This window comes from Dermacentor andersoni, chromosome 4 (genome assembly GCF_023375885.2).
Source record: "Dermacentor andersoni chromosome 4, qqDerAnde1_hic_scaffold, whole genome shotgun sequence".
In the NCBI taxonomy this organism is placed as follows: domain Eukaryota; kingdom Metazoa; phylum Arthropoda; class Arachnida; order Ixodida; family Ixodidae; genus Dermacentor; species Dermacentor andersoni.
Window position 1 is genome coordinate 10342497 of NC_092817.1, and position 27975 is coordinate 10370471.

The 27975-nt window shown below is 44.6% G+C and overlaps 1 protein-coding gene across 2 annotated transcripts in view; it reads right to left on the reverse strand.

Annotated features, from left to right (window-relative positions):
- LOC126535761 (uncharacterized) overlaps positions 1–26532 on the reverse strand; it is a 28830-nt gene extending 2298 nt beyond the window's left edge. The window contains exons 1-3 of one of the 2 annotated variants that reach the window (XM_055073378.2): positions 26016–26532; positions 14583–14644; positions 13136–13240 (exon numbers count right to left, since the gene is read on the reverse strand). In XM_055073378.2, coding sequence (XP_054929353.1) covers positions 13136–13240; positions 14583–14644; positions 26016–26286 — 438 coding nt within the window. In that variant the 5' untranslated portion in view covers positions 26287–26532. The remainder of the gene's footprint in view (positions 1–13135; positions 13241–14582; positions 14645–26015) is intronic. The other variant, XM_050182551.3, reaches the window with a different exon arrangement.
- Between the last annotated feature and the right edge of the window lie 1443 nt (positions 26533–27975).

Here is a 27975-nt window from a genome sequence, read left to right on the forward strand (position 1 = left end):
CTTGCGTGTGAGCGAAACAAAAATGAGATGAAATGAGATCTGAGCTAGAGCACCGTATCCAGTCTTTCTGGACATCAAGGTTTAGTTCACGGGAGTGCCGCCACGTGGCATATTGACCTTAAACTTATCAAACTTCCCGCGGTGACGTAGTGATGTCAACGAAATAACAATAAAATAATTAAAAGATATATCTCTGCGCATTGAACTTCACCACAAGGTTTGTCCCGTCGGCGTAATAAGTGTTCTTGATGAAGAGTGGCCGCTCGTCGGCTGGAAATTACTTGTCATCCAATAACGTTTAGTCGAGACGAGGCAAACCCAGCGGTGATTGATTCCAGGCTTTTCAGAGGCTTCCCAAAATGCAGCTATGGTTTCCTTCCTTTTCCCATTTTTCTTTCTTCTTCTTCTTTTAATGCTGTGGAGGCAATGAGCTAGGAGAATCGTCGGAAGCACTTCACGGCAGTTTTAACTCGGGCCTAACTGCGATGTCGCCTATTCAAATACATGTAAAACGCAGAAACGCTTTTCTGAGATAACCACTGGGCCGATGTTAATGAAATTTGTTATATTTGAAAGAGGTTGTTAAATTTTAGAGAATGTTGGAAGCGGAATTTCGAATTAGTTGTGGATGTTTTAACAGGAATATTAAAAAATTGGTAAGCTTCCGAAAAATAGAAGCACGAAACTTACAAAGTCGCAGCTCTGCACGTAGAATAGATATCTCAGTTCTGTAAACTGCATCCATGAGATCACCCAAACCGGACAAAGCTGATATGCCGATTTATATCTTACGTCAATTTGTTACATTATTTATAAGTGTTTTGCAAATGGTGTACTCACAAATTAATGGTATTATTGAGAGCCATGCATGATATATCAATTTTGTCCCCTTTAGATGTACGTTTAGGTGCAATTGACGAAGTTGTGATATCCTTTTTGATTGCTGAGTTACAGATAGCTTCGCTTCTGAAAATATGCGGTTTCTGCCAATTTTTATTAAAAAATTGACAGCCTATATAAAAAATTCAGAACCAACAGTAACTACATTCTAATTTTTTTCTTTTAAATGCAACAAACCTCATCAAATTTTCTGCTGTGGTTGCTGAGAAAAACGATTTCTCAATTTCCATGCATTTACATAGCAAGCCCGAGCTAAATCTTTCTCAACTTCGCGTAGCGTTTACGAGTGATGCCATCGTGGACGGCTTTTGATTTTCACCAATCAGCTTCGTTAATGTATCCCCTGTTAGTTCCCTAACAATTTTGATTTCCGCACTGATGCGCTACAGCAGCAGCTGCAAATCAAGAAAAGATGTGCTTACCTATTAAGATGGACGCAAGAACAAGTTCGTTTCGCACCTTGGGGTATAAGGTATGACACAATAATTGTGCGAACTGTTTATTTGTCGTCGTCCATTAGCATGATATGGCCGAAACTGCTCGCACTATCAGGTCACATTTACTGGTCACCGGGCGAGGCACACCTTTGGGCAAGACATACACAGTACTTGCACTTAGCTGTCAAAGCACTGCCCAGTCAAGCGTCTATTTATGTGCGTGAAAGATCACCACTATTTAAGATAATTGTGCAGTAATAGATGCAAGATTTGTCTCTTCTCCATATTGTCTACCATGTTGCCATTCTGCCTTTATAATAAAGCCGCAATGCTGATTAGCAGGTATCGAACGCCAAAAAGGATGCCCACGTACTCAAAGGCCTCGCGCACAACTCCTTACACTTACTTGTATTCAAGTGTGGTGCGACTGTCGAGGACATCATTAAGGAATGTTGGCAGTTCGAGGAATGTGACAGTCGGCACATGAGACAATTTGTTCGTATCCTCATAGTGCGAAAATCGGTATCAGCCTTCGAAGAACGACACCGCAAAGTGCACTGCAATTAATGTGATGGAGTCCGCGTCGCACATTTCAGACCCATGCCTCATCCTGCAAGACTGACGACAAAGCAGCTCGCTCACAGTTCCCGGGTGCTGGCGTCGGCCTAAGCGCTTACTGGACCTTTCTTTAACACTTGACAACATTCTCGCCTTATTTCGTACCACCGGGTTTCAGCTGAACTTTTTCAACAGCCAGCTTATTTGTCCCGAAATTTGACTACCCTGCCAACGTACGTACTTTCTGGTGTTTGTTTTTGTCTTTAAGTTATCTTTATATTTAACTTAGTGCTGTCCTGAAATTTCCATCGGTTTCACCTTTCCCAAGATGCCCGCATTTTTGTCAGCCTCTGTTCATATTTTGGGGAATTTTTGATAGACGTTGAAACCATAGCACGGCCCCCTGACCATGCTGCTCAAAAAGTAATTTTATTTTCCTGGGGCCCGTCTGCAAACTGCCTTCTTGCCGTTCATCAACTTCCTGAATTCACCATCAATTGTAGCCCATTTTGACTACATTCCCATGGAAGTTGGCAATCACGCAACGGCCATTGGATTGAAGCCGTTTAAATCAAATTTACCGTCGTCAGGACAGCCGCTTTTTCCCACTTCTAATATAATTATCCCATTAAAGAGCGCGATCCTTAAGCACATAACTTCACAGTGTAGAAAATTATGCAGATCCCACGCACTGTGGGAGACGATGTGAGTGAAGCTCTCTGGAATGTTTGCTTTGATTGACAATATTTAGCGATGATGGTGACTGCGAATGTTTGACTTCTTCAGCGTTTGGTGCAACACGAGAGCAGTGAGTTGATGGTAAATGTTACCTTGCGTGTACAACTGCTGTCTGACTGCCTAGTACACAGAACATACAGTGTTTGCTTGAGGCGTTGTCGTGCGCGATTGTTTATAACCTATGAGAAGGTTGAGCATTGCCATTGCCTCACATGGCACATCGTATCGCGGCAGAAATGTTGGCATAATTATAGGGCTGTACGTGCCAAAACCGCAATCGGATCATGAGGCACGCCGTAGTGGCGGACTCCGGAAATTTGGACCGCCTGGGGTTCTTTAACGTGCACATAAATCTAAGTACACGGGTGTTTTTGCATTTCGCCCCATCGAAACGCGGCCGCCGTGGCCGGGATTCGATCCCGCGACCTCGTGCTAAAGACTCTTTACGCAGCACTTAAGAGGAAGCTTTAGCTCGGGTGCTCCTATCTAAATACATGCAAAAGGAGAATTCGTTTTTCTCAGCAACCACTGCACCAAATTTGACGAGGTTTGTTGCCTTTAAAAGAAAACCTTAAAATCTAGTGACTGTTGGTTTCTAATTTTCGATTTACGTCTTTAAGTTTTTATTAAAAATTGGCAGAAATCGCGAATTTTAAAAAAAAAGGAACTATCAAGTTTACAACTCTGCAACTCAGAAACGAAAAATGATAATACAATTCTGGGAATTGCATATAATAGTACATCTAAAGCGGACAAAATTGATATGCTATACATGAATCTCAAAAAATTTAGTAATGCGGATATACAGCTTTTGCAGAACCTTTGTACACAACGTAACAAACTCAGATAAGATATAAAATGACATATCAAATTTGTCCGCTTTCAATGGTCTAATGGATGCCGTTTACAGAACTGCGATATCTGTTTTTGATGCAGAGTTATGAATTTGTAAACTTCGTTCTGCTATTTTTTTCGAACTTCCAAATTTTTGAAAATTCTTTGAACAAAATCCAACACCTAAATCGAAATTCCGTTCCCAACAGTCACTAGAAGTTAACTTTCTCTCTCAAGTGCAACAAATTTCATTAAACTCGGTCCAGGGGTTGTCTCAGAAAAACGTTTTTGCGTTTTACATGTATTTGAATAGGCCGCGTCGGAGTTGGGCCCGAGCTAAAGCTTCCTCTTAAGTCTTATGCGTGGTTGTGAACCGAAGTGAAGGGCAGGAGGATAACACGCCTTCCCGAAATGAACCAATCAGAATAACCCTTTGTTCGAAGGTTGAATATATGTCAAGGGCCCACGATACGAACCACCTTCAAGTCAGTATCAGCTTGCAAAGTTGTAACTCAGATGAAACATTTTCAAGCGGATAGGCTTTTAATTGTCATAAGAATATTTTTATTGAAATTTCCTTCCCTGCCATGAGGTGAAAGCTGACTAATAAGCATGTACATTTCATTTATTAAAACCTCCTGTTGCGGTTAGTGTTTTACAACCTCCTCAATTAAAAGGTAAGTTATGAATAATAAATTATTGCGTTAAATGTATAAACGCAACGCAAAAAAGGGTCCATTTCCCGGTATTCACTCAATGAAAATGTAGCACGTCTATACTGTCACGTTGTAGCGATGTGAAGAACAAGGTAATTCCAAAAGAGAGAGTCACGAATCTAACTCACTATAGGGCGAGCTCGCGCTGGAAAAAATATCACTCAAGCACAACAATGGCTGCGCGCAAAGTAGTGCTTCCTCTGAATCTGATCTACGGATCAAGGCATCGGTTCATCAGATATTGGAATGCTCGTACATTGCAGCGCAATCTCGCATGATCGAATGTCATCGAGAACGTACGCCAGTATTTGCTTCAGGCGCGCAATCTGATTAGATTTTTTTTATTTATTAATACTGTCAACCCTCATAGAGGGTCATAACAGAGAGGACAATACAACTACATACATCAAATGTGTACAATGTCCATGTACGTAAAGTAGCTTAACACTTGTCAATTCACAGTGAATAAGATGTTCACTTGAATGATGTTCAGCACACTTCTGACATTTATCAAAATACGTACAGTGAACGCTCAATAACACTCAATAACGCTCAATGAACGTACAATAACGCTCTATCCGCGACAACATCTCGGATATTAGAAATACATGCAGGCGCGTCTTGAGCTAACCGATAACTTTGGAACAGTGGTTCTACGCTAAAGAAAGGCCACCCAAAAAAGACAAACATAATGTACAGTTGCTTTAACTATTAGCTGAAACATAGTGCTCGTGGTAAAAAGGGCCCCCGAGACTGCACAGCGGCGCCGACATACCAAAAATTCAGGAGCTGAACACTTTCCGTTTACGGGTATTTATCAAACCCGTATTTCGTGTGTCAATGTAGCCCTATAGTCATGGGGTCAATTCCACCATGGGCACTGTGTCGGAGCTCATATTTCACGGGACTGTACTTATGTCAGCAATAACTGTCACAAAATCACAGTATTTTCTTCTTTAGGTCTTAACATTAGACAGCCAAAATATATGCAGCAAAGCCTTCATCCTAATACTTCAGTACTTTTCGTTCTAACGTACATGTCCGCGCTGCTCCATATGTTACAAAGTACTGAAAATATATCCAATACTTTTCCCCAGGCAGCTGTTTTTATTCCTAATGATGCCAGGAAACCGAGCCTGCATGCCAGCAACGCTCAGAAATCTAATAGGGAGCGAGCACAATGTTCTCGCACACCTTGTGTGATATACCGTAGCGCTGAGGTGCTTCTTGTATAATGTATAGCAGAAGAGATTTTAAAGGCAGAAGTTCACTGTTGGGCACATACGTTTAAGTTCATGAACTTGATTTGCGCCAAGAAAACCTTTCCAAGCTTTCACACTTGTTTTATAAGAAGCCTACTACACCATCAATATGCCGGCTGCTTTTAAATGCCCCAAATGAAACTATGAAACCAATACAAATATTAGTGAAATCATTTTATCACCCCATTGGTCAGATTGGTAACCTCTAGAGGCGGAGTAAGTTGAGATACTGTGCGCGTATTTAGGGTAGCTACGTTAACTTTTCAATAATTCAACTTAAGTGGCTAAATCAAATGAGGAGTTGAGCCCGTCCTCGAGGTTATCTAGCCGAGTGAATAAATTTTTATTGAACATGCTTTTATAAGAGCTATCCAAACAAATATTTTGCGATTAAACGCTCTCTGAAAGCGTGACTGACGCAGAAAAAGCACGTCACTACGTGCGGTCAAACTGACATTGCCATCAATAGTATATTGATGGCAATATCCGTGAGTATGTTCCTTGCGGCCAGTCCGTTTTCCATTTTATTCACATTGTTTTTTCAAAGGCAAGCAGCTTAAAGTTTTAAAGTCAATATAGCAGCGAACGCCACCAAAAATTTGCTTGGTCGCAGAAGCGATATATGACGCAATGAAGGTGCAGATGAAGGTGGTGGTGAAGATGAAGACAATACGCTGCCGCCGAGGCAAGGAAGCATATCATATTGACCGCAAATAAAGACGGGGACAGAGGGAGAGAACACATAAACAGCACGGGCCTACCTCTGTCCCAGTCTTTATTTGCGGTCAATATGATATGCAGTAAACACCGGCTAGGCCAAAGTGAAGTTCTTCTGAGGCAAGGAAGATAACGAAGGTGAAGAGCTAGGTAAGCTGCTCACGGAGCCATGCTCATGGTGCCATCGTGACATCGTGTGTGTGCGTGTGTGTGTGTTGATTTCGCTTTCAGAAAGAGATAATTCTATAAATGCAGTGCCATTCGTTCTTTTCTCCCGTATTTATATATGGTTTTAGATAAACTATCCCATTCGTCCGCGAGAATAGGTGTAAGCAGGGAAATGCTGGCTCGCTTGCTCACACACACGCATACGCACACATACGCACACACACAAACACACGCACAAATGCACACACACAGATAAGGCACATGTTCGCCCGCATAGACACTGTTGGATCTGGAGGACAATCCCAATTGCTGTCCCCCAGATATTTGGACCTTGCCGTTGGGTGCGGGAGTTGGCCGAGGTTGAGGAGGACTTTGAGATGAAAACTGGAGGTTTATTTACATTATTTAGAGTGAGAGTACAAAGAAATTAACAGTCATAAAGTCATTACGGGCTGGCAGCAACTCGGACGCTGCGGCCCGTGGCAAGAAGCTCGAAAGAGATGAATGAAGGAATGCTTTACTGCTGCTCCCGGTCTCTGGCTTTTAAGCCCTTTGGTGTCTCGAAGTCACGTCACGTTCGGCCAATCGGCTAGCCCGCTCAGGTGACGCCATTTTCAGCCAATCGGCGAGCCCGCTCAGGTGTCGTCATTTTCGGCCAATGGTAGGCGCCCGTGCGATTGTGTCCCACCCGGCGAACAGGGTCGCTCCTTGTGCCCCAATTGTCCGAAGGCTTACTTCTCTCTGCGGCATTGCCTTCCCGGTCTGCAACTGCCTTCACAAAGGCGGATGGGGGGATTGCTGCCAGGGCTTCACGGTGCATTACAGCCGTCTTGCCTCGGGACCCACGTTACCTGGGACAGTGCCAGGTTGTGGCTACGCTTTCGGGAAGAGTCAAGCAGTGAATAGCTCCACCTGCGGCGCACAAGGTGGGGGACCCCAACTCGTTTGCACGTGCCGCGCCTCGGGAACGGGGTAGATCTGCTTCTGCGTTACTTAGGTGTGGCGCGATTCGATGTGATCTGGTCAACTCGAAGGAGGCTCAGGAAAAGGTCCCGTATCTAACAACACTTACACGCGCCCACGCATGTATACACACACTCATGCGCACGCAGACTCAAATACGGAGACACAACGCACGCGCAAGCGCAAATGCAAGTACACACGCACGCACGCTCAAGGCGTGCACACGCATACACACTTCCTCTCCTTCCCTGCTGCCTCACAAAAACATGCGCGTGCAAACAGACTGAATGACACTCCCTCTGCAATTACCGTTCAAACTCCAGCTGTAATGAATCACTTTACGGTTTAAATTTGGCGCTTCTTCAAGTCAGTGCGCCCTCTGCCAAGCGGTTGCAAAACAATTTGCTCCTGTCCTGCGACACAACCAAGGAGGTTAAAAGCTTCCTCACCAGGCCGCATAGCAAATTTCGGTTATACGCTGGAAGTTGTTGCGTGTCCTCTAGGGAGCGTTCTGCCGCAAAAATTTTTCAAATCGGTTCATTAATAGCCGAGGTAGAAATATTTCAGTGCCGCGAACCTATGACTTCATGAGGCGAGCTCCAATGCCAAGCGGGACACTCTCTCCACTCTCAGATAGATAGATAGATAGATAGATAGATAGATAGATAGATAGATAGATAGATAGATAGATAGATAGATAGATAGATAGATAGATAGATAGATAGATAGATAGATAGATAGATAGATAGATAGATAGATAGATAGATAGATAGATAGATAGATAGATAGATAGATAGATAGATAGATAGATAGATAGATAGATAGATAGATAGATAGATAGATAGATAGATAGATAGATAGATAGATAGATAGATAGATAGATAGATAGATAGATAGATAGATAGATAGATAGATAGATAGATAGATAGATAGATAGATAGATAGATAGATAGATAGATAGATAGATAGATAGATAGATAGATAGATAGATAGATAGATAGATAAAAAGTGCCTGAACTATGTAAATGCTAACCGCATTGAAAATCGGGACATATAAGTCGGTGCTGTTAATTACTGGTACCGTTTTCCAAATAACTGGAGAGCCCTGCTAATGTACAGTAATATGTGCAGCATACCGCTTTTGTGTCGTGGCCTCGGTTTTCCCATAAACCGACTGCCACTGACCTAAAATTTGCATAGGGCTCTTCCATACTCTTCAGATTTGTGGAGTTGCAAATAGTACGCCCGGGCCTAGCCCAGGCCCAACCAAGTTCCGGGCTCGACTCGAGCCAAAAGCTCCTAGGTCAAAGCCCGGTCCGGGCCTGAGTCAACAATTACTACCAGGCCCGAGACCAGCCCGCAGGCTGGGCCCGTGCAGTGCTCTAATCTGAGCATTGAGGTGCGAATACAGGATTACCAAAGGCGCCCGTGTAGGCTGCTTACAAATGGCAATTATTTTGATGCCCACTCATAACTAAAGTAACTTTACAAGCTTAATTAATTTCCTGCGAATAAACCTAACGAACCGTGACCTAGTGACAGATACATACCGCAGTACCAACTCAATAAAATCAATTCGATCCATCGTGACCGCTCCATGTGGTGTTCCTTTCTCGTCCCTCGTTTTGTGTAACTTTCCATCTAACTTTCCACGCTCTTGAGTGGACCATTTTCGTCCTCTGAAACAGTAGCATACGAGCCACAACTGCAGCTGCATGTTTGGGAGTTAACCAGCTCAACTGGCACCCGATCATCTGTCTATTCGAAAATTTATTTAATTTCAAGGTTTCACGGCACGAAACTGCACAGTTAATTATGAAGAATACCATAGTGTATGTGTGTGTTGGAGGAGGAGGGGTGTAGGGGAGGGGCTCTCGATTAATTTTCACCACCTACAAGTCTATTTAACGTGCACCCAAAGCACGGTACACAAACGTTTTTGTACACAAACACCTCCTTCGGAATCCAGCAGGAGCGACCGGGAATGGAACCCTTAAACTCACGAACACGTACTCAGCAGTGTAACACCCTATAATATCCACTGAGAGACCGCGGCGGGTATGTTACAAGTGTCGGTGTCGCTTAAACCTGAGAACATTGGCGCTACGGTTATGTGAAATATCTGCGCTCAACTATAATGGATGCAGCTGTCTGGGAGGCCGTGGCGTCGAGCGGCGGCTCGCGATTAGAGGAAGCACGGCTATCAGGAAAGCGATACCACGCCTGCTTTCTTCAGCCGTGCCTCATATGTCGGAGGAACATCCGACTGCAGCCCAAGGGCGAAATGTAAGGTGCCGCTGCACCCAAACCTTGTCGACCTCTTTCTCGATAATTCGTCTTGCCCAGACCTGGCGAGAAAACCGTCTTGAGTTTGTCTTGCTCTTCACTGCCGTTTAAGACAACGGGTCCGAGAACATTTTGTGGAGGCTATGCAGCTCAACGTTTCAGCTACTTTTCCTTTCGTGACTGCAAAGAGGAATGCGAACAGCTGTGCTGCGCCTGTTTCTATCGACTAGATTGTGAATACGAGCTCCACCCCACCTTCCTCAATGTCGGCACAGTATACCGGCGCACCGCATCCACCACAGAATGCGCGTCCTCAAGCGCTTGGCGACGCCCTAATGCTCCGAGAGGACGCCCCGTGTTCAGTATGTCCAATGTGCAGTTCGCTATGAGTTGTTTCAGATGAGTATGTATGGGTTAATAAGTTTCGCGTATTCGATGTAACGAATAATTTGCTTTACCCAGGTTCGTTATTTCGGCTTCGACTGTATATGCTATTGGCTGCTGTCGCAAGTAACAAATGCCGGAGCCGCTCCAAGGTTCTTCGAAGGAGGTATTTAGAGCGTGTTAGTCGCACATACGCGAGCTCTGCACTCGTTAAAAATGAAAGATATTACGCGATTTGATTGTGACAGCTGCAACCATGTATGCGGCAGTGGTCGCGTTTATGGGGTATTCACAAGACAGACCCAATTCCGCGGACTAGCATGACGTGGCCTAACCGCGGCGAATTGCACCGCCAACAGCTGATCTGCTTCGTCCTTGTGTACGTCGTGATTGGGCGACACTGAGCTACGTAGTGCCTGTCCGCGGATTTTTGTCCGTCGTGTGAATACCGCCTTAATAGCCAGCATGGCTGACCTTGCGCTCCACTCTGCAGCCACGGAACTGCATGCGCAGCCCCGTCAACGTGCGCGCGTGCCAGATATCCATGCAACGGGAAGACTTGCCCAACGGCGAAGGATTGCGGCGTTGGGGCATTGCATATTGCGTGGTCAAGCAAGGAGCGCTGCGAGCCAGTCCACTAACGACCCGCTGGCGCAAGACGTGACTCCGCGGCGATTAGGAGCCGACCGTCCCACGTAGGCACGAGTCGTGCGACGTCGCCGTTTGACCGACGGGCACGAGTCCTTGAGAGCCATCCCCGCCCCGGAAAAGGAGCTAGCAAAGAAACCGCCATGGCGTGTTTGCATGCATATACGCCCGTCGCGGAAAGCATCTCCCTCTCGCTCCGCCCTCTGCCTCGACTCACGTTTGCTTTGCGAAAAAACGCGCGTCTGCTCGCTCGGGCTGCGAGTCCGGCCTCTTTCACGCGGAAGGGAAGCTCGTGCAAACAGGCGGCTGCTCTCGCGCTGGAAAGCGGGCCTTCGAAAGGGTCGAAGAGGAGAAGGGTTGGAGAAATGAAGCTGCCGTCTGCTCGACAAGTGCGGAAACTCAGCACTCTCTTTATTCTGCAACAAGTACCGGAACAAATTACGTGTGAAGCCAGTCACGCGGTAAAGGCAAAACTTTCAAAAAGCGCCTTTTGCAGGTAACACAATTCCAGTCGTTGAGCTGAATTATTCAGGGCGGCGCACTTTACTTGCACGAGAAATCGAAACACATATTCAACTAATTTTCAAAATTCACGAATTAACTTCTTCATTATATTAGGGCACATATTGCAATTTACGAATTCACACGTGAAGTACACGTCTCAATACACACACACACACATATATATATATATATATATATATATATATGTGTGTGTGTGTGTGTGTGTGTGTGTGTGTGTGTGTGTGTGTGTGTGTGTGTGTGTGTGTGTGTGTGTGTGTGTGTGTGTGTGTGTGTGTGTGTGTGTGTGCGTGTGCAGCTGACCGTGGCCCACTTCGGGCCACTGGCACTTCGCTCCTCGAAGAGGCAGGACGTACGTCGAGTGGGCTCCTGAACAGCGCTTCGCAATGTGGTGAACGCGGCTTAACTCATGCATCCGAGATCTGAAAGAGGTGCGACGAAATGCCCACGCATTTCTCGCATTTACCGCCAAATCACCTCTGAATATTTTATTTCAAATGGTCGCACATAATATTCTCTGCGTTTTCGTTGTTGTTCTTCTTATTCTTCACACTGATGAATGGAATGACTATGAAATACGTATGGGAAACCTCAAACGGCAGTAATTGAATTGAGAAATTTGAAATTTAGTCAAGACAAGCCATCGTTAGTGAAGGCCTCGGCCGCCCTCAACAGTGCACTTCAACGTACAGTGCATTCCTTTCGCCACACTTTAATAACTCTGTCAACCATAATCTACAGAAAACCATCGAAACGCATAGTGAGCAAGGGGAATTCTTATAACGACAGAATATTGAGCTAGTTAGTATAGGCATTCGTTACAAAAAAAAAAAAAGAGATGCGTCAAGGTACAAGAAGAGGGCGTTTGTGTCATGCGTCTCCCTCTTCTTGTGTCTACACACCTAACTTTTTTCTAACATGAAAGAAAATTCATCTTGGGCTACTCTGTACTGTTTATCCAGATGTGCCTCATACTTGTTCATCGCAAGAAGAAAATCGACTTTTGGTATGAAAATAGCGATTCCCCTGCAGCTATTGAGTAAATGCAACGTGATTTAGCTATAGAATGACTATACACTTCTTGTGGTGGATGAACAAGTACGGTAGCAAAAAAAAAAAAAATTATGGATGGGGTTTTACGTGCCAAAACAACTTTCTGATTATGAGGCACGCCGTAGTGGAGGACTCCGGAAATTTCGACCACCTGGGGTTCTTTAACGTGCACCTATATCTAAGTACACGGGTGTTTTCGCATTTCGCCCCCATCGAAGTGCGGCCGCCGTGGCCGGGATTCGATCCCGCGACCTCGTGCTCAGCAGCCCAACACCAAAGCCACTGAGCAACCACGGCGGGTAGTAGCAAAAGGCAACAATAAATAACGAAAATTGAACATGAGAGCAGGGAAACTTTTTTATATTGAAAGACGTTAGAATCCTTTTGTGAAAACGAGGCGTCTTGTGCCCATAAGGCAAACGCATGCAAGTGTTTTTATTTTCATAGGTAGAACTGGCACCACATACTAAATTCTGGTTTGGTATGCGTCGACATGTTAACGACCATGGATTTAGCAGCCAAATTACGCCTCTCCTCGATTTCATAAGTTTCATGTGTGCATAGTGTCGCAGAGCCTCTGTGCTAGCAAAACTCCAGTAGCGCGGTGCTTAGCAAATACACTGAACCCTTCAATATGATTTCGAGCATTTTTGAACAATATGTAACGTACCTCTCGATGTTCAGTACGTTTGTCGCCATTCATTTTCTCATAAAGTGTCACTAGTAAGTCGGTGGTTACATCTCAATAAATGGTTACTTTTGCCAAACCTAAATTTAATTTATATCAGGACGACGCCCCGACATATGCGATTATGACGAATGGCACAGATAGGTCTGACACAGCCTGACCAGATTGTGTATCAACATGAAGGCGCCATTACGGTGCTGCATGAAATATGCACACGGGGTCACACATTATTACGCATTCTCCACATCCGGGAAGTCATACCTCTGTTGCCGAAGACAGCCTGGAACAAGCCCAGTGGTAGAGATCCTCCACTGTCAGCACTTCAACTTTTGCAGATCCGATGCAATTCTGCCAGTCCGGTTTCAGCTGCGCACATCCACATCGCAGACGGGTAACAGCGATTCCACATCTCCCCCCCCCCCCCTGGTTGTGTTATCGCATTCCACACAACTAACATGGAAAAAAAATGTATCCCAAGCAGTCCTGTTTATATTTTTTTTTCGCCTTTCTTTTTAAATAAACCATGCTGATGTTTTCTAAGTGTTTTCGAAAGCACTGTCGCTGACTAAACAAGGAGACACGCCCTGACGTGCATGAAATCAGGGAGGACCTACACAGCGCGCTTTATGTCTTTCCTGTTTACACATGCCACACCAAAGTGTCACAAGTGCGTCGTGGCAGCATACCTACAAGGGGCGAGGCATGTAGCACTACTAAGTTTCGACAAGTCTCTTCATCTTGCTTTTTTTTTTCTTCAGCGCCAGCGTATTTTCCGTGACTAACAGCCATGTGCTGTAGTTTGCATATCGGGGCTCACCTCAACTGCAGCACATTTACATTTTTCTGGCGCTCATTTCAGTTCAGCGCACAGCGCTGCTGCTCGCTGTAGAACCAATGCCTGAATTGGCGTGCCGATCCTCTCTGTGCTGCACTGGGGCTTTCGTTATTTTTGTACACCTGCAATCTACTCGCAGCACAGCAAAGACGGCTCTTGAAGCCGCGTGCCTACGTGATCTTGTCACACACCATGGTGCACACATCCGAGCCGCAATTAGACGACATCAGCCCAAATGCAGAGAACGAAGTCTCATATTTGGCAATTCTCGCTTTCGCTGTGTTTGAACCCGTTACACGTCCACAAACTAAATGTGTCATTCATAAAAAATTTTTAAATGCATTACGTCTATCGTTCCATTACATAGCGTTATCAGCATTACATTGCATGAAAACACGTATCATATATTTGCGAGTTTGTTAATAGTCTTCGTGTGCAAGAAATTTAACCATTGCACGGCCCGCCTAAATAGCAAATTTGCTGCTGGTCGTTGTGGCATATTTACGCTGCTGTTCCCCGTTCATTGTTACGGTCGCGGGCTATATCAAAGTGTCATTTTGTTTAAGCAAGGAAACTTCAGTTCGAGAACAATGTTTCATGGCAGCGCAATTCGGAGGACACAAAAAGAAATTCTCGTTGATGTTGTTCGTGTTGAAGAAGAAAGTTTCGCTTCGAGACGAGAAGCTGGACAAACCGTGCAATTAAAAAAAAATTCCAATGGGAAACCGCGCGACAAAAAAGAATATAAACGAAACTCCAACCTATTCTGCCACTAACAAAGACAGACGGAGCCTTACGAGTAAATGTGTAGTGTTCTTAGTCAGCGAGGTACTGTATTTTCAGTACCCTCAGACACTATCGTCTCACACTCACCAGATTTTCGTTGTTTTCATCTAAACACTTGATGAGTAGGCGCCGATTCGTGCCGCTGAGACCTGAAACAAATAGTAATGCTTTCTTACTGGTAACCTGAATGTACAGGATGGAAGCGTTTACAGAATTCACTGCACGAAATACGGCGCGTACTTGGGCGCAATGATACTAAATGTCAGGATACTGCATTCATTGAATTTATTGTAACTTGAAAAAAAAATGCTTGCACATGGTTGTATAATAATAAAGACTGAAATTTCATTGACGAAATTCATCACTCAGATTGTTAATACGACAATGTTGTCAAATGCGATATATAATCATAGCGTTCTTTGTTTGAAACTTTTTTTCGAACGCATCTATAAATTAAGACCAAGGAGCAGCCGGCGAAGTCTAACAGACACCAGAATCTCCTTGGATACAGTTTACAATTTAAAAAAGTAATAAAACTGAAGCTTCATAAGCCGCAAGGCAAGTTGTTGTAAGTCTTAAAAATCGAACATGCAGCAACACTGCGGTGACGACAAGTTAAACGGAAAACAGGACATTTATGATCGAGTGAAGCTCTCTTAATCTGAAAGCGATTCCGAAGAAATGACAAATAAAACGCATTAGACAAAAGTCTCTTCAAAAAACGCTCTTTTACAGACTGAACTCTAAGCGTGGTGTGAAAGGTTAGCAATAGTTACCGCATGAATAAAGAAAGGAAATAGGTCTCTCTGCGTTGATATATTTTCAATGCTGTTCATGACGTTCGTCACCATCTTCAGCTCTTCATTGTTCACTGCTGACTTTTCATCTTTCGCTAGATAAAAACCAAATCAATGCATTGAAAACATTTAGGTCCTGAAATTGCGTATACATACCAGTAAAAGCATGCGTACTAATACAGAAATCGGTTGCGACTAAGTAATCGATAGTGAAAAAATATGAACAAGGCACCATCAATTTATTCACAAGCAAACACGCCTACGAGAGTGATAATAACGAATCAAACAGCAAAAGAAAAGACACATTTAATCATATAGACGTAAAAATAGATACAACGAGCTCTCCATTCACTTGCTGTTCCGCGCATTTTATTAGACCTCGCGATAATTCTTGGAATAGACACAGTGCTTGACCAGCGTTTGCGATAAGTGCACGGTCTTCCAGATTCACGAATAAACTAACAAATTGAACTTGAACTGGGCGGTGTCTTTGGAATCTACCACCTATATTACCACGCGGATGACTCTTGGACCAATGAAGAAAGACCGCAAAATGTGTTACACAGCATTTCGTTATAGCGGCGTGGAGAGATAACACATGTCAAGTGAACTCTCCGTTGCGGCATCATCGCCCGTATAATAATTACCGTCATTGGCAGTATTTTTATTTGTCTACATACGATTAAATAATAGAAATATTTATTACATTATTATTATTATTATTATTATTATTATTATTATTATTATTATTATTATTATTATTATTATTATTATTATTATTATAGATAAATAGAATATAACAGAACTTCCTCGTGCATCTGTTCGAAAATTGGCGTATAATACGTTAATTCGCACAAAATTAGAGTATGCCTCAGCATTTGGAACCCACATCAAGGATATGCTCAGTGAATTCTATCGAAGCCGTTCAAAATCGCGCCGTGCGCTTCATCACCTCGCAGTATACGACCGTAACCAAAGTGTCAGTGCGATTAAATCATCCCTGGACCTTCGCCCTCTGGCTCAACGTCGAAGAATCGCCCGTTTATGTGTGTATCACAAATTGTAATACAACTTCTCCGGCTTGCGTAGCGCAACTCTTTTTCCTACAGCACGTACTTCGCGGCGGCTGCATATCTCCACACGTGTTCAGCGTGTATTCGGCAAAACAGTAGATTTTAGTCAACCACTATTACCTGCCGCCATTGACGAGTGAAATAAACTCCAACATAGCATTGTAAGTGAGAAGAAACCCGCAAATATCGTTACGGGGTTAAAAACAGCCAGATGTATATTTACAGGATATTTACAATAACTGTAGCAGCTGACAAGATGGTAGACAGCGCGCGAAGTCCATAGCGTCGTCTTCTTCCGACCAAGCTGAAAACATCTTCGTCAGCGTGTCACAATATTAAGTAACTAGTTATTATACTTACTACATATATATGTCATATTCATACATTCATATATCATGCTGTATATTGTTTTCCCTATTTTGTTCTGTAAATTTATGGTTACTTTTTCAACTTTTTGCTTTATCGCCTTACGCTTCTCACTTTATTAAACTTTTTGTATTTGCTCCGCCCTTTCGGGTGCTGGATGGCGCCCTAGGCAGATGGATGTGCGCGATGCTCCCATTCGTGGTAGGCAGCAATTTTTGCCATGCGCATCTTGCCCGCAGCGTTTCCATTGAAAATACCTCAGCATACAGGCCGAGGAATACAATATACTCATGTAATCCGGGACTAGCAAGTACAAATGTGTTCATTGTGTGATGCGACCCGATCCTTCGTCGACAGAGTTTATCTGCAATACCGGCTGCAGAATCACGCCCCCCGAGGAACGTATGTCTTCCCTCGATCTTCAAGACGCGGCTTCCATCAGCGCTTCGTCAAGTGTTGTTCAGATGATGCAAACTATGGCCGGTCAAATGAATGCGTTGGCCGCTGAAGTGCGACAGCTTCGAGAGGAAAATGCGCTCCTGCGTGAAGCTCTGAGTGGCCTGAGTGCACCTGTTCAGCTGCGAAACGCCCACCAGGATGAGCGCTCGCTCTCCGACTCTTCGGAATGTCGCAACTACGTGTTGGCGACAAACCTCCCTGCCACGAATTCTGGCGCCCCACCGAAGCCTTCTGCTCAGCACCAGTGCATTCTCTTCCAACGCTCATCTAAAGCGGAGAGCCAACCATCACGGCCTCGAGCGACGTTTGGCACAGCTGAGCAGTCCATGCTTAAAGTAGCACCCAAACTACCGGCGAAGAAAGGCCTATTTCTTTCTCGCCTCAACCCCACTACAACACCGTCGGACGTACAGAAACATTTGGCGGACATAGCGGGTGACAAGTTGATTAAGTGTACAAGACTGAAAGCTAGATACGACACGTATTGTTCCTTCCACGTCTCTCTGAATGAGCATTTGTTAGAACTTGTCAACAAACCTGAAGTGTGACCTGATGGTTGCGTAATAAATTTCGCCCTTTCTATGGGAACCTGTGGTCCTCGCGAAACTTTGGGGATTCTAACAGTGCTCTCACCTCGTCCGAAAATGGCATAGCAAGTTTTATTATCAAAACAGGAGAAGGCTTCGAACCAAAAGTGAGGTGTTCTTCGCGAATGCATACCAGTGTGAGCATGATATTATGTGGCCGACGGAAACGTGCCTAAACTCATAGTGTACAAGTGCCTCTTATTTCTCAGATGAGTATGCTGTTTTCAGAGCCGACAGAATTTACTCTGACCAGGTTAGATACGGTGGCGGAGTTCTGGCAGCGTGCCGTTCTGCATTAGGTGCATTTAGAAGGCAAGACCTGGAGACGTACGATGAATGCGTGTGGTTGGAAATTCCAACACGTGACGAATCACACTGTTTCGCTAGCTGTTATTACTTTCCGCCTAATTCGAATCCTAACGTTTTCACGAATCATTTTTGGATGATGGTGATAAAACTGACTTCTCACGGTACAAGGTTCACATTTCCGGCAACCTTAATCTTCCTAAAGTCTAATGGGAACCTGGTCTGGTCAACAGTGACTGCACAACCGTACGAGAAAAAGCCGGATGTCTTACCAATTTTATTAACTTCTATAGGTTACGTCAATATAACACGATGAAGAACTGAGCTGGTAAAATTTTAGATATAATTATATCTAACATGCCTGTTTTTGAGGTTCAAGCGGTGCGCGATACTCATGTTCTCGTAAATAAGTTTCATTGTTCGTTTACTCTGTCATTCTTTTTGTCTTCTCGTGCAATGCATGAACTAAAACCAGAAAAATTTAGCAGGGTGTCTACCAAGTTGATATTTCCGAATTCCCTGAGTTTTCGAGGTTTTCCCTGGGTGCTTTGCACAATTCCATGAGTGATGCAGAACTGTTTTATGTCAAGACGGCCTGAAACCATATCGCTCGATGCTGTAACTTTCTAATAAGCATATGAAAAAAAAATTAAAAAATACGATTTAATCCAATTTGAATTCTAAGGAGTAGTGTTTATGTTATTAAAAAAGAGAATAGAAGGGAGGGGTTCAAGAATGCACAGCAGATAAAATGTCTTCGAAAAAAATTGCAAATGGAGTCGGACATTTTCAAATACGAATAAAAAGGAGATGCATACAGAAGCAAATATTTTCGAATATGAACTATTTCTATCAATTGATAGCAAGCTCAGTGGTATGAGGCCCGAACTTTGTCACAATTCAGATTCTCTCTCAACAGCTCGTAAGTCAACCTCAACTGTCCTGACATACTCGCAGCCCGGGCACGACGCCTTAGCGCTGTGTTTCATTGCTTTAAAGAGTTTATTTTGGTTTGGATGAGGGGCACCTGCATCTCGGCATCAGCCAACAGTTTGTTTTTTGAGCTCAAGCTCCTTCAGAACGGCGGCAGCACGCTTCCTTTCCCGTTCATTCCTCAATGCGTAGGTCCTTTCTGTTCTTGTCCTCCTTCCGCCACTCGTTCGCTCCACGGATAACTTGAAGCATCTTCTTGGTCAGTTGCACAGTCCACGTCCGATTTTTGGAACTCTCTAGGGGCCGCGAAAATGTCCGAAAAATCGGTGAGTGGGAAAAAAATAAATGCATGTCATTTACTGCCCTTAGGGGCTCAAACCACCAAAGGCACATTCGAAAACGCTCTGAAGGCCTGTAGGTACACGTATTAGGCATATCGGCGCTCGTACTGTGACAGGAAATACCGGGTGCACGCGTGTATAATTAAGGAATACATACTGTGTCCCGTGGCAATAGGCCTTTTCCACGCTTGTTATGCTTCACTGCAATACTTTTGCGTATGCTTCACCAAATAACATTTCCGTATAGAGGCGAAGCTGACTTTCGGAAACCGGCATTATGCAACGCATCGTGCTTTCCAAGCTTCTAAGCCAATCACGAGTACCCCAAAGAGTCCGTGCCATTGCTGACAGCAGTGAGTTCTTTCAATAAAAAACACGGGGACCAACGGCAATAAGCTTCATAGCGAACGTCGAAGCAGTTAGGCCTAACGTTGCCGCAGTGGTGGCTACGTGCCAGCGGATCTGTGTGCGAGAGCGCCGGTTCGAGGCGGCGAGGTAATCAAAATGGCAGCGGTGGTGGCTTTGATTAATGCCGTTTCGGATCTGCGGTCACAGCAAAACGTCCGGAAAATCGGACGGCGAAGAGTTCTTGCGTCCGAAAATTTCAGACGTTCTGATACATTGACACTATGGGATACGTGGTGCGCGGTGCCGTGAAGCCGTCCAGATTATCGGGAATCCAGGAAGTCGGTCGTGGACTGTACACTGGCAACTCCTCCAGCCGACTACAGGGCGTCAAAGACGATTCATTACGATTCCTGTCTGTACTCGAGCCAGCATTACCGCGACTTTCGACCCTTTCAATAAAATTATAGCTAATTTTCCCTGACAGAGGCACAAATTCCCTGAGTTTCCCCTAAGGTTTTCCAGACTACTCAAAATCCCTGAGAATTCGCAGTATTCCCGGTTTTCCCCGGTTGGTAGACACCCTGATTTAGGTACGCTTACGGAGATTATTTTTGGGCTGTACACTGAGCTTCACAATTATGACTGATCTCGATTCTTTAAGATCGGGAATGTTGGCTCATCTGTTGAGCTACAAACATCAGTCGTACAAGTATTAATGAAAAGATATATATCGCAATGTCATCCGAAAAAGTCTGCATTCTCTTGCTGGTTTTCTTGTGATTTGAAATGCTACTTGAGGAAAAAACAGCGGTATCACAAACTGTAAATAAAATCTGAAAGTGAATAATGGTACCAAAGATATTCATTATGTAGACAATTTGTGAAAAGACGTTTTGTACGCGATGAAGGTGAACACCATAAACTTCTTGAAGAGAACTTCAAGAAAGAACCGCACTTCTTTTGGCCTTTTGTGCGGAAGCAAAGTAAAGATAAGTTCAGTGCTTCTGTGGTGTACATGCGTGACAGTATTTGTTTCAAACGCAAGATGTATGGCAAACTTTTGCTGACCCCTTTAGTTCTTGCTTTGTGCGCCCTGACAGCACAACCCCTGTTATCACCTTTGATGACAGCACTGACTGCTTAGTGTATGAAAGTGTCGATGAACATGAGGTTTTATCGGCGGTTCAGAAGCTTAAGCCAGAACTTTTCAACAGGTATCGATGAAATTCCCAGCTTCATAATCAAAGGATGCGCGGATAGTTTTAGTCCTGCTTTGACGTATTTGTTTAACTTATCTTTGCGCACTGGTATTTTTCCTTGCCGTTGGAAGCTGTCGGTAGTTGTTCCTGTATTTAAATCCGGCAATGCTCGTGATGTGAATAACTTTCGACCAGTGCCATTTATTTGTTGTTTCGCTAAAGTTTTTGAAATGGTAATGTACGAACGCATGAGTTCATATTTCAAACAAAACAAATCTCGTCTTTGCAACGCGGTTTTTTTAAAAGGACGATCCGTTGAATCAAATTTATGCGCCTTTCTCGGATACAGTGGGCCTCAAGTGTTTAATCGGCAGTCAGGTAGACACAATCTACTTTGACATGTCTAAGGCCTTCGATCAACACGGTTTCACATGAGGTACTTATGATGAAGATTGTGAAATACGGATTTTGCCCCATGTACTGCAAATGGCCCAAAAGCTGCGTTGGCAGCCGTCGAAATCTGGTCAGATTTTCTGGCTGTGTGCGACGAATTTGTATCATCATCGGGAGTGCCTCAAGGATCCAACCTTGTGCCTTTGTTGTTTCTAGTTTTTATCAATGATTTGCCGCTACATGTTATGAACTCGAGGGTTTTGTTCTTTGCAGATGACTTAAAATTATTCTGTAAGAGTGAGAGTTTAGAGGACTGCCGCGGTTTGCAAGTTGACCTTGGCAACATCGAGAAATGGTGCTTGATGAATAGGCTTAAATTGAACATTAAGAAAACTTCTGTTTTGTATCTTACTAGAAAGCACGACACAGTTATGTTTGATTATACTCTTCTTGGCGGAAAAATATCTCGTGCTGCCCATGTGCGAGACCTTGGCGTTATTGCTGATTCAAAGCTAGATTTCCGGTTGCATGTATGTTCAATTGTTTTGCGCACGTTGAGACATATGGATATTATTTCTAGGTTAACAAGAAAATTTCGTCGATACAAGTGTATGCGCACTCTTTACTGTGCTCTCGTCAGACCACGCCCCGAGTTCGCGTGAGTAGCCTGGAATGACGTCTCCGTTAGCTATTCCACTCGAATAAAAAATGTTCATCGTAAGTTCGTACGCATACTGTGTGACAGATATTTTGTCCCCGTCGTTTTTATAACTATGATTCTCTCCTAGCAGACCTCAAAAAATTATGGGGTTTTACGTGCCAAAACCACTTCCTGATTATGAGGCACGCCGTAGTGGAAGTGTCCTGAAATTTTTACCACCTGGGATTTTTGAACGTGCACCTAAATCTAAGCACACGGGTGTTTTCGCCTTTCGCCCCCACCGAAATGCGGCCACCCTGGCCAGGATTCGATCCCGCGACTACGTGCTCAGCAGCCCAACACCATAGCCACTGAGCAACCACGGCGGGCTCCTAGCAGCCCCTAGTATGTCCACTCTTCATGACAGGCGACTTGTGCGGGACATGCAGTTCCTTCGTAAAATTGTCCGTGCCTCCATTGATTGTAACCACTTATTGACGTCACTGCGATTTCGCGTGCCTCATGCAAAAGCCGCCAAATGATGTGATACATTTTATCCTGAGATGCGTGCAATTTGTCCCACGACTCGTCTGCAGATCCCCTATAATGGATCGTTCCATAGCACGGACATATATGCCTAAACTGCTGTTTTCATCGCTCTTTTTGGATTATTCTTTTATTCTATATATTGTTTTCATGACTTTCTTTTTTTTCTGTAATGTGTCTGTTTCATGTCATGGTGTTTGTATCTGACCTAGTGTGGTCATTTAGGCCAATCGCTGTTAAGGCACACTCAAAATGAAATATCTATCTATCTATCTATCTATCTATCTATCTATCTATCTATCTATCTATCTATCTATCTATCTATCTATCTATCTATCTATCTATCTATCTATCTATCTATCTATCTATCTATCTATCTATCTATCTATCTATCTATCTATCTATCTATCTATCTATCTATCTATCTATCTATGTAGTGCCCTACTAGGGCCTTTAAGGGTAAAATAAATTATGATGACGATGAACATGGGAATATGTCGCGGGCGTAAGTGCGATACGCTTATATATTAACGATAGAAATAGGAAACTATAACTGACTAGAATTTATTTTTTGATTTATTTTTATTACTGCATTTGGAAGCTTGCTTTCAAGCCGTTGTCCTTCCATGCAATTGAGGCGCAGAGAATTAGAGAGGCAAGTGATACAAGGAAGGCGTTGAGGTAAACCAGGCTCACCTCAGCCCGGTCGGCTATCGTGTGCTGCGAAAGAAAAAGGAGGCACACCTTTACCAGAGACGAGAAAACTTGGCAGCAAGTGCACTGAAGGGCTCATTATTCAGTCAGTCGCAAGTGGTCACATAAAATCTTACGAAGCGCAGCAGCGCTGAAGCCTCACATGAAAGCAGGCAGCCAACTGTGCCAAAGAGGTTGAGTGTATCAGAAGACAACTAGCACAAGGGCACTACACAGGTAATATACATGCAGTTCTGTCTAATTTGCATTGCCCACCACAATGTGTTGATGCACAGAGCGTTATTCATCACATGCTCAGCCCTTTCAAGTCCCAGTGACACAGTGCTTATTAATTTTTGATGCCATAAATGTTACCGCCGTGTACCTCCAAAAGCCCTCTTTCGCAGACTGCACGCCAGACTTCGATCCCTATTTTACGCCGCTCTAAATTAACTACGTGCTCGGCTTCAAATATTCGATAATTCAAATCATTCCAGTCTAGTTCTTCGCAGACATTTGCCGACCCCAAATATTACACAGCTGCTTCTGACGCTTTCCATCTTCTACGCAGATGCCGGGTACAAGAGCCGGGTACCAAAACCACTCAAATATCTACATATACGAATGACGTCGACGCAGACACCGACGAGTACAATGCAGCTTACTCAATTCCGTCCCTTGGCGCTATACATAGTCAATATGGACCAGTTTACCCCATCGGCGACTGCCGAGAATGGCGCTATATTGCTGCCACACTTCGTGTTACTCAAGAAGCTCAGAGGAAAATATTATTTAACCTGATTTCAGTGAATGCCTTCTTCCCACGAGAGCATTTTTAGTAGCCAAAGGGCAGACAGATATACGCTCGAAGGTGAAGCACTGTCCTAGACCCCCAGAGTCGAAACATTAAGAGAGAATGAGACAGGACACAGGAAGAAAGGCGGGGAGGTCAACCAGAACAGGAAATTCGGTTTGCTGCCCTTGTACTCAGGGAGTTGGGGAGAGAAAGAGAGAGATAGTGCCCGCGCACACGACTAAAGAAGTTTAGCTGTTCACTGCAGACGACCACAGTTAACACCACTTAGTGCTAAAGCCGTTTGTGCTAGTTTGTTGACCTTATGAATCTCAACGATACGTTCGTCGCAACTTGCTGGACGATTAGTGAAGTCGGCATTCAAACGGCTCGTTCCTAAAGCCATCAACACACGCTAGCACACTCGTGAGCGCATCTGTACACTTCAGTCAGGCCGGCCTCCATAATATACGTTCAAGGGTCTCCGCGCAACCAGAGTCGTCACACGTGGCACTGTCGGTCATTTCACTAAGGAAGGCAAAAAATTTCGTAAAAGCTGCACTTAGCCTGCCGACAAAGAGCGGGTTCTTTTCGCTTCGGCAGAGGGGAAAGCGAAGTGTTTGAAAATTTTTGAAAGTCTGAAAGTTTATTTAATATAAATAACGTACACAATTGCAAAGTAGACACTTTTGGGACCCAGCAAATCTGCTAAAGGGTCCCTACCGATTGCTAATAGGAAAAAAACACTTCTATGGCAGCTGCTCTTTTATACTGTAAAATCACATAAAACTGAAATAGCTGAAATAAGTAGATCAAGAAAATACAGTAGTAGGGAAGATTTCACAAATGAGATACATTTTTCTAACAATTTTCTTTTTTTTTTTTACATCGTCGAAAACATCGGCACAGGAAAAGAAAAGTGAGGACGTGTGCAAGCATGCGCAGTGTTACGCATTGTCAACAAGTGAGTGCTTTCATTGTTTAAGAAATGTATGCACTGTTCTTAGAGTGGGTAGGTTACTACCAAGCCTATTCCAAACTGAGGTGCCTGTAAACTGTAGTGTAGAGCGACCGTGTTGAAAACACGGTCAGGGCTGTGTTAAAAACCTGGCGTGTTCTACGTGGGCAAAATGATGTCTTGTGCCGGCGCGAGTACCAAATAACGTGTACAACTCTTTAAAGAGATCCTTCGGCGGCCACTCCCAGTCTCTCTTGGTGCTGTCGCACAAGCAATGTGTAGTAAAAAGATTCACCGTATAAAGTCACACGAACAGGTTCGGCATTGAGTTCAGCTTGATCATTCGAGACTGGGTATGCTCATCGTTTCCTCTGCACTGACTGCAACGATGTGGGCTATTAGAAACTCATTTGTACTATCGTTATTTCGGTACACGGATAAAGAGGTTGTATGACAAATTGTAGGGAATTTCCTTGTGGATGTAGGAAACAGTGCTCCCGGAAAGACCTTGGATAGAGAAAAAGGAGACCCCGCGCTTTCTCGCATTTTTGCGCGACTATGAATTCAAGCGCGAACGGTATTTTGTGTCTAGAAGGGTTCTCAGGTGGAGCAACTGCCAGGTTAATACCGCTAGAAGTAACACCACCCCCATTCAGCGGCATTACTTCACAGTTACGGAACGTCTCCATCCAAGGTCTTCAGCAGACCATGGCTCAAGTGTAGTTCCAAGCCGCAGTGAGCAGCTGCCTACTATACCTAAGGTTCCGTGTGTACATAGATTTTCGTGCACTTAGAAGGACAACAGATAGCCTGTAAGAATTCTGAAACTTAACGTGCGACCCCTCCTAGACCAGTAATATATTTCCTCGAAAGACCCTGTCGATGATGCAAAAGTGATGGATAGTGATGCATACATGAACGCAAAAGCTAGCGATTAACATCCACAACGAATAGCATAGTTATCCGGAATGTTAATGCGTACGTCTCAGTGTGCGCCCTGCCATTCAGCGCAGTGCGTCTACGCGCAAGATCGGCCGTGGCGATGATTTGCCGAAGCACACAGGCGGGAGAAAAGAAGCGCACTCAACTGCACACGCTGGCGAAGATGTCAATGTCCCTGACGGCGGCGCCCTTGTTGCCACTGGCCGACGTGCCGCCGACTCGGCTCACGAGGCCCCGTACGCGCACCACGAACCCCTGAGTGGCATTGGAGAAGCCTCGGCCGAAGCTCAGGAAACCGGCGAAGATGCGGTCCGCCAGGCTGGCCGCCTCCGACGACTCCGGCACGACCCCGCATGCCAGCAGCGCCAGCGAAAGCCACAGCACGCGCACGGCATGGCGTCCCACGTCGGCTGACATGTCTCAATGAAGCACGCGCCTTACGTTTCCCTTTCTTCTACGGCTTTCGTCTTTTCTCTCTGTCAATGTTACCCTTCCGCTCACTGCCTCGCCTACGCTATTCACCACGGCGAAGCATTAGATTTGATGCGGCGACGCCTATAAATAAACGGTGAGGAGACGCTGAATCCTGTGACGAGATGCTGAGCGATTGGTGAGCGCTTTGAGTGCAGTGCGGCTGAAGGCCTCCTCGCGCTCCTTCGAGCAACGATTGCCTTTTCCCTCCAACGGCGCCGTGACAGTCGGGGCAAACGATCTCTCTCGCCTCCTCACTCTCGAGAGATGCCGCGTTGATAATGCGTCGACCTTCCCCGCGCACACGCCGCCAGTTGGCTGGGGAACGCGCGTCTGTGCTGCGTCCATGTGGGTGATTGCGTGTTTTTCTGCCGTGTTTGAGGCTAGCTCACCGAGAAGCATCGTCGGCTGAACGATCAAGAAAGAAAGGTGCGGCGAAGTAATGGGAAGCAAATGGAAAATGTACGCGCACGTTACATGCGTTCATTAACTTAGTCACTCAACGCGAAGTTATTAAAAATTACACAGTAGCGCGTTGCGACGTTGGCTCATAATTAGTTAGGGGTTCTTACGTGCCAAAACCACGATCTAATTAGGAGGCACGTTTGGTCCTATATACCTGTTGCACGCCTATGGGATCGCGCGCGCGCGCGCGCGCGTGTGTGTGTGTGTGTGTGTGTGTGTGTGTGTGTGTGTGTGTGTGTGTGTGTGTGTGTGTGTGTGTGTGTGCGTGCGTGTGCGTGTGTGTGTGAGAGAGAGAGAGCGAACAAGCGCTCCGCACGTTTCATCTAGATACCACGTATTTTCTTTATACATTTCAATATATTCATGTTATTTCGCGTTCAAATCGCATTCGACGTCTGTTTCACGCTGCATACCACAGGTATGCGTCAGTCACAAGTTACGTGCAGTGGGTGGCGAGCGAAAAGATTTCTCCGTTTCCACGTACTTGATTGGATCTCTTGATGTAAAGCTTCCTCATAAGCTGGAAAGCAAGCCGAAGTGCAGACCTCCGGGTTCGCTACCTGTTCATTTACGAGACAGCTGCCAGAGATCTTCAGAAAGGACTGCTGTCCTCAGGGGAGCTTTTTTTCTTTATGAAAGCCAGTAACTGTTGCTGTTAGTATGGAGGCCAAGACGAAGCTGTCCATGTTTATCAAGCATAATGTGCACTTGTTGTTTGTCCCATGGAGAATTCAACAAGGGTAGAAAGGGTAGCCTTCTTTATTTTGCTAACGACGAGAAAGTCCAAGTCGACTTAATCATTCTGCTCAAAGATCGAAGAGGTAGACATATTACTGGAGTAGAAGAGTTCAGAAGTGCACGTTGGCACAGCCCGTAGTATTACATTTGCCGCCCGTTTAACACTCCGACTGAGACAACTCTTTCCAGCATGAATGATATCAAGACCAGCTAAGCGGAATAGGCTTTACCTGAAAATCTGAACAGAGCCATTTTCATTCGGCTTTCGCTGTGATTGGCTAGAACTGTTAACGTAAGCATTTATTTAATTAGAGAGAACATTAAGTTATACTGCACCAATATGAAAGTTACTGAAGAAAAACATTTTCTCGAGATTTAGAAATTTTTCCTAGCAAACTTAAAATAGCCAGAGTCTGCCCGGTTCATAAAGGC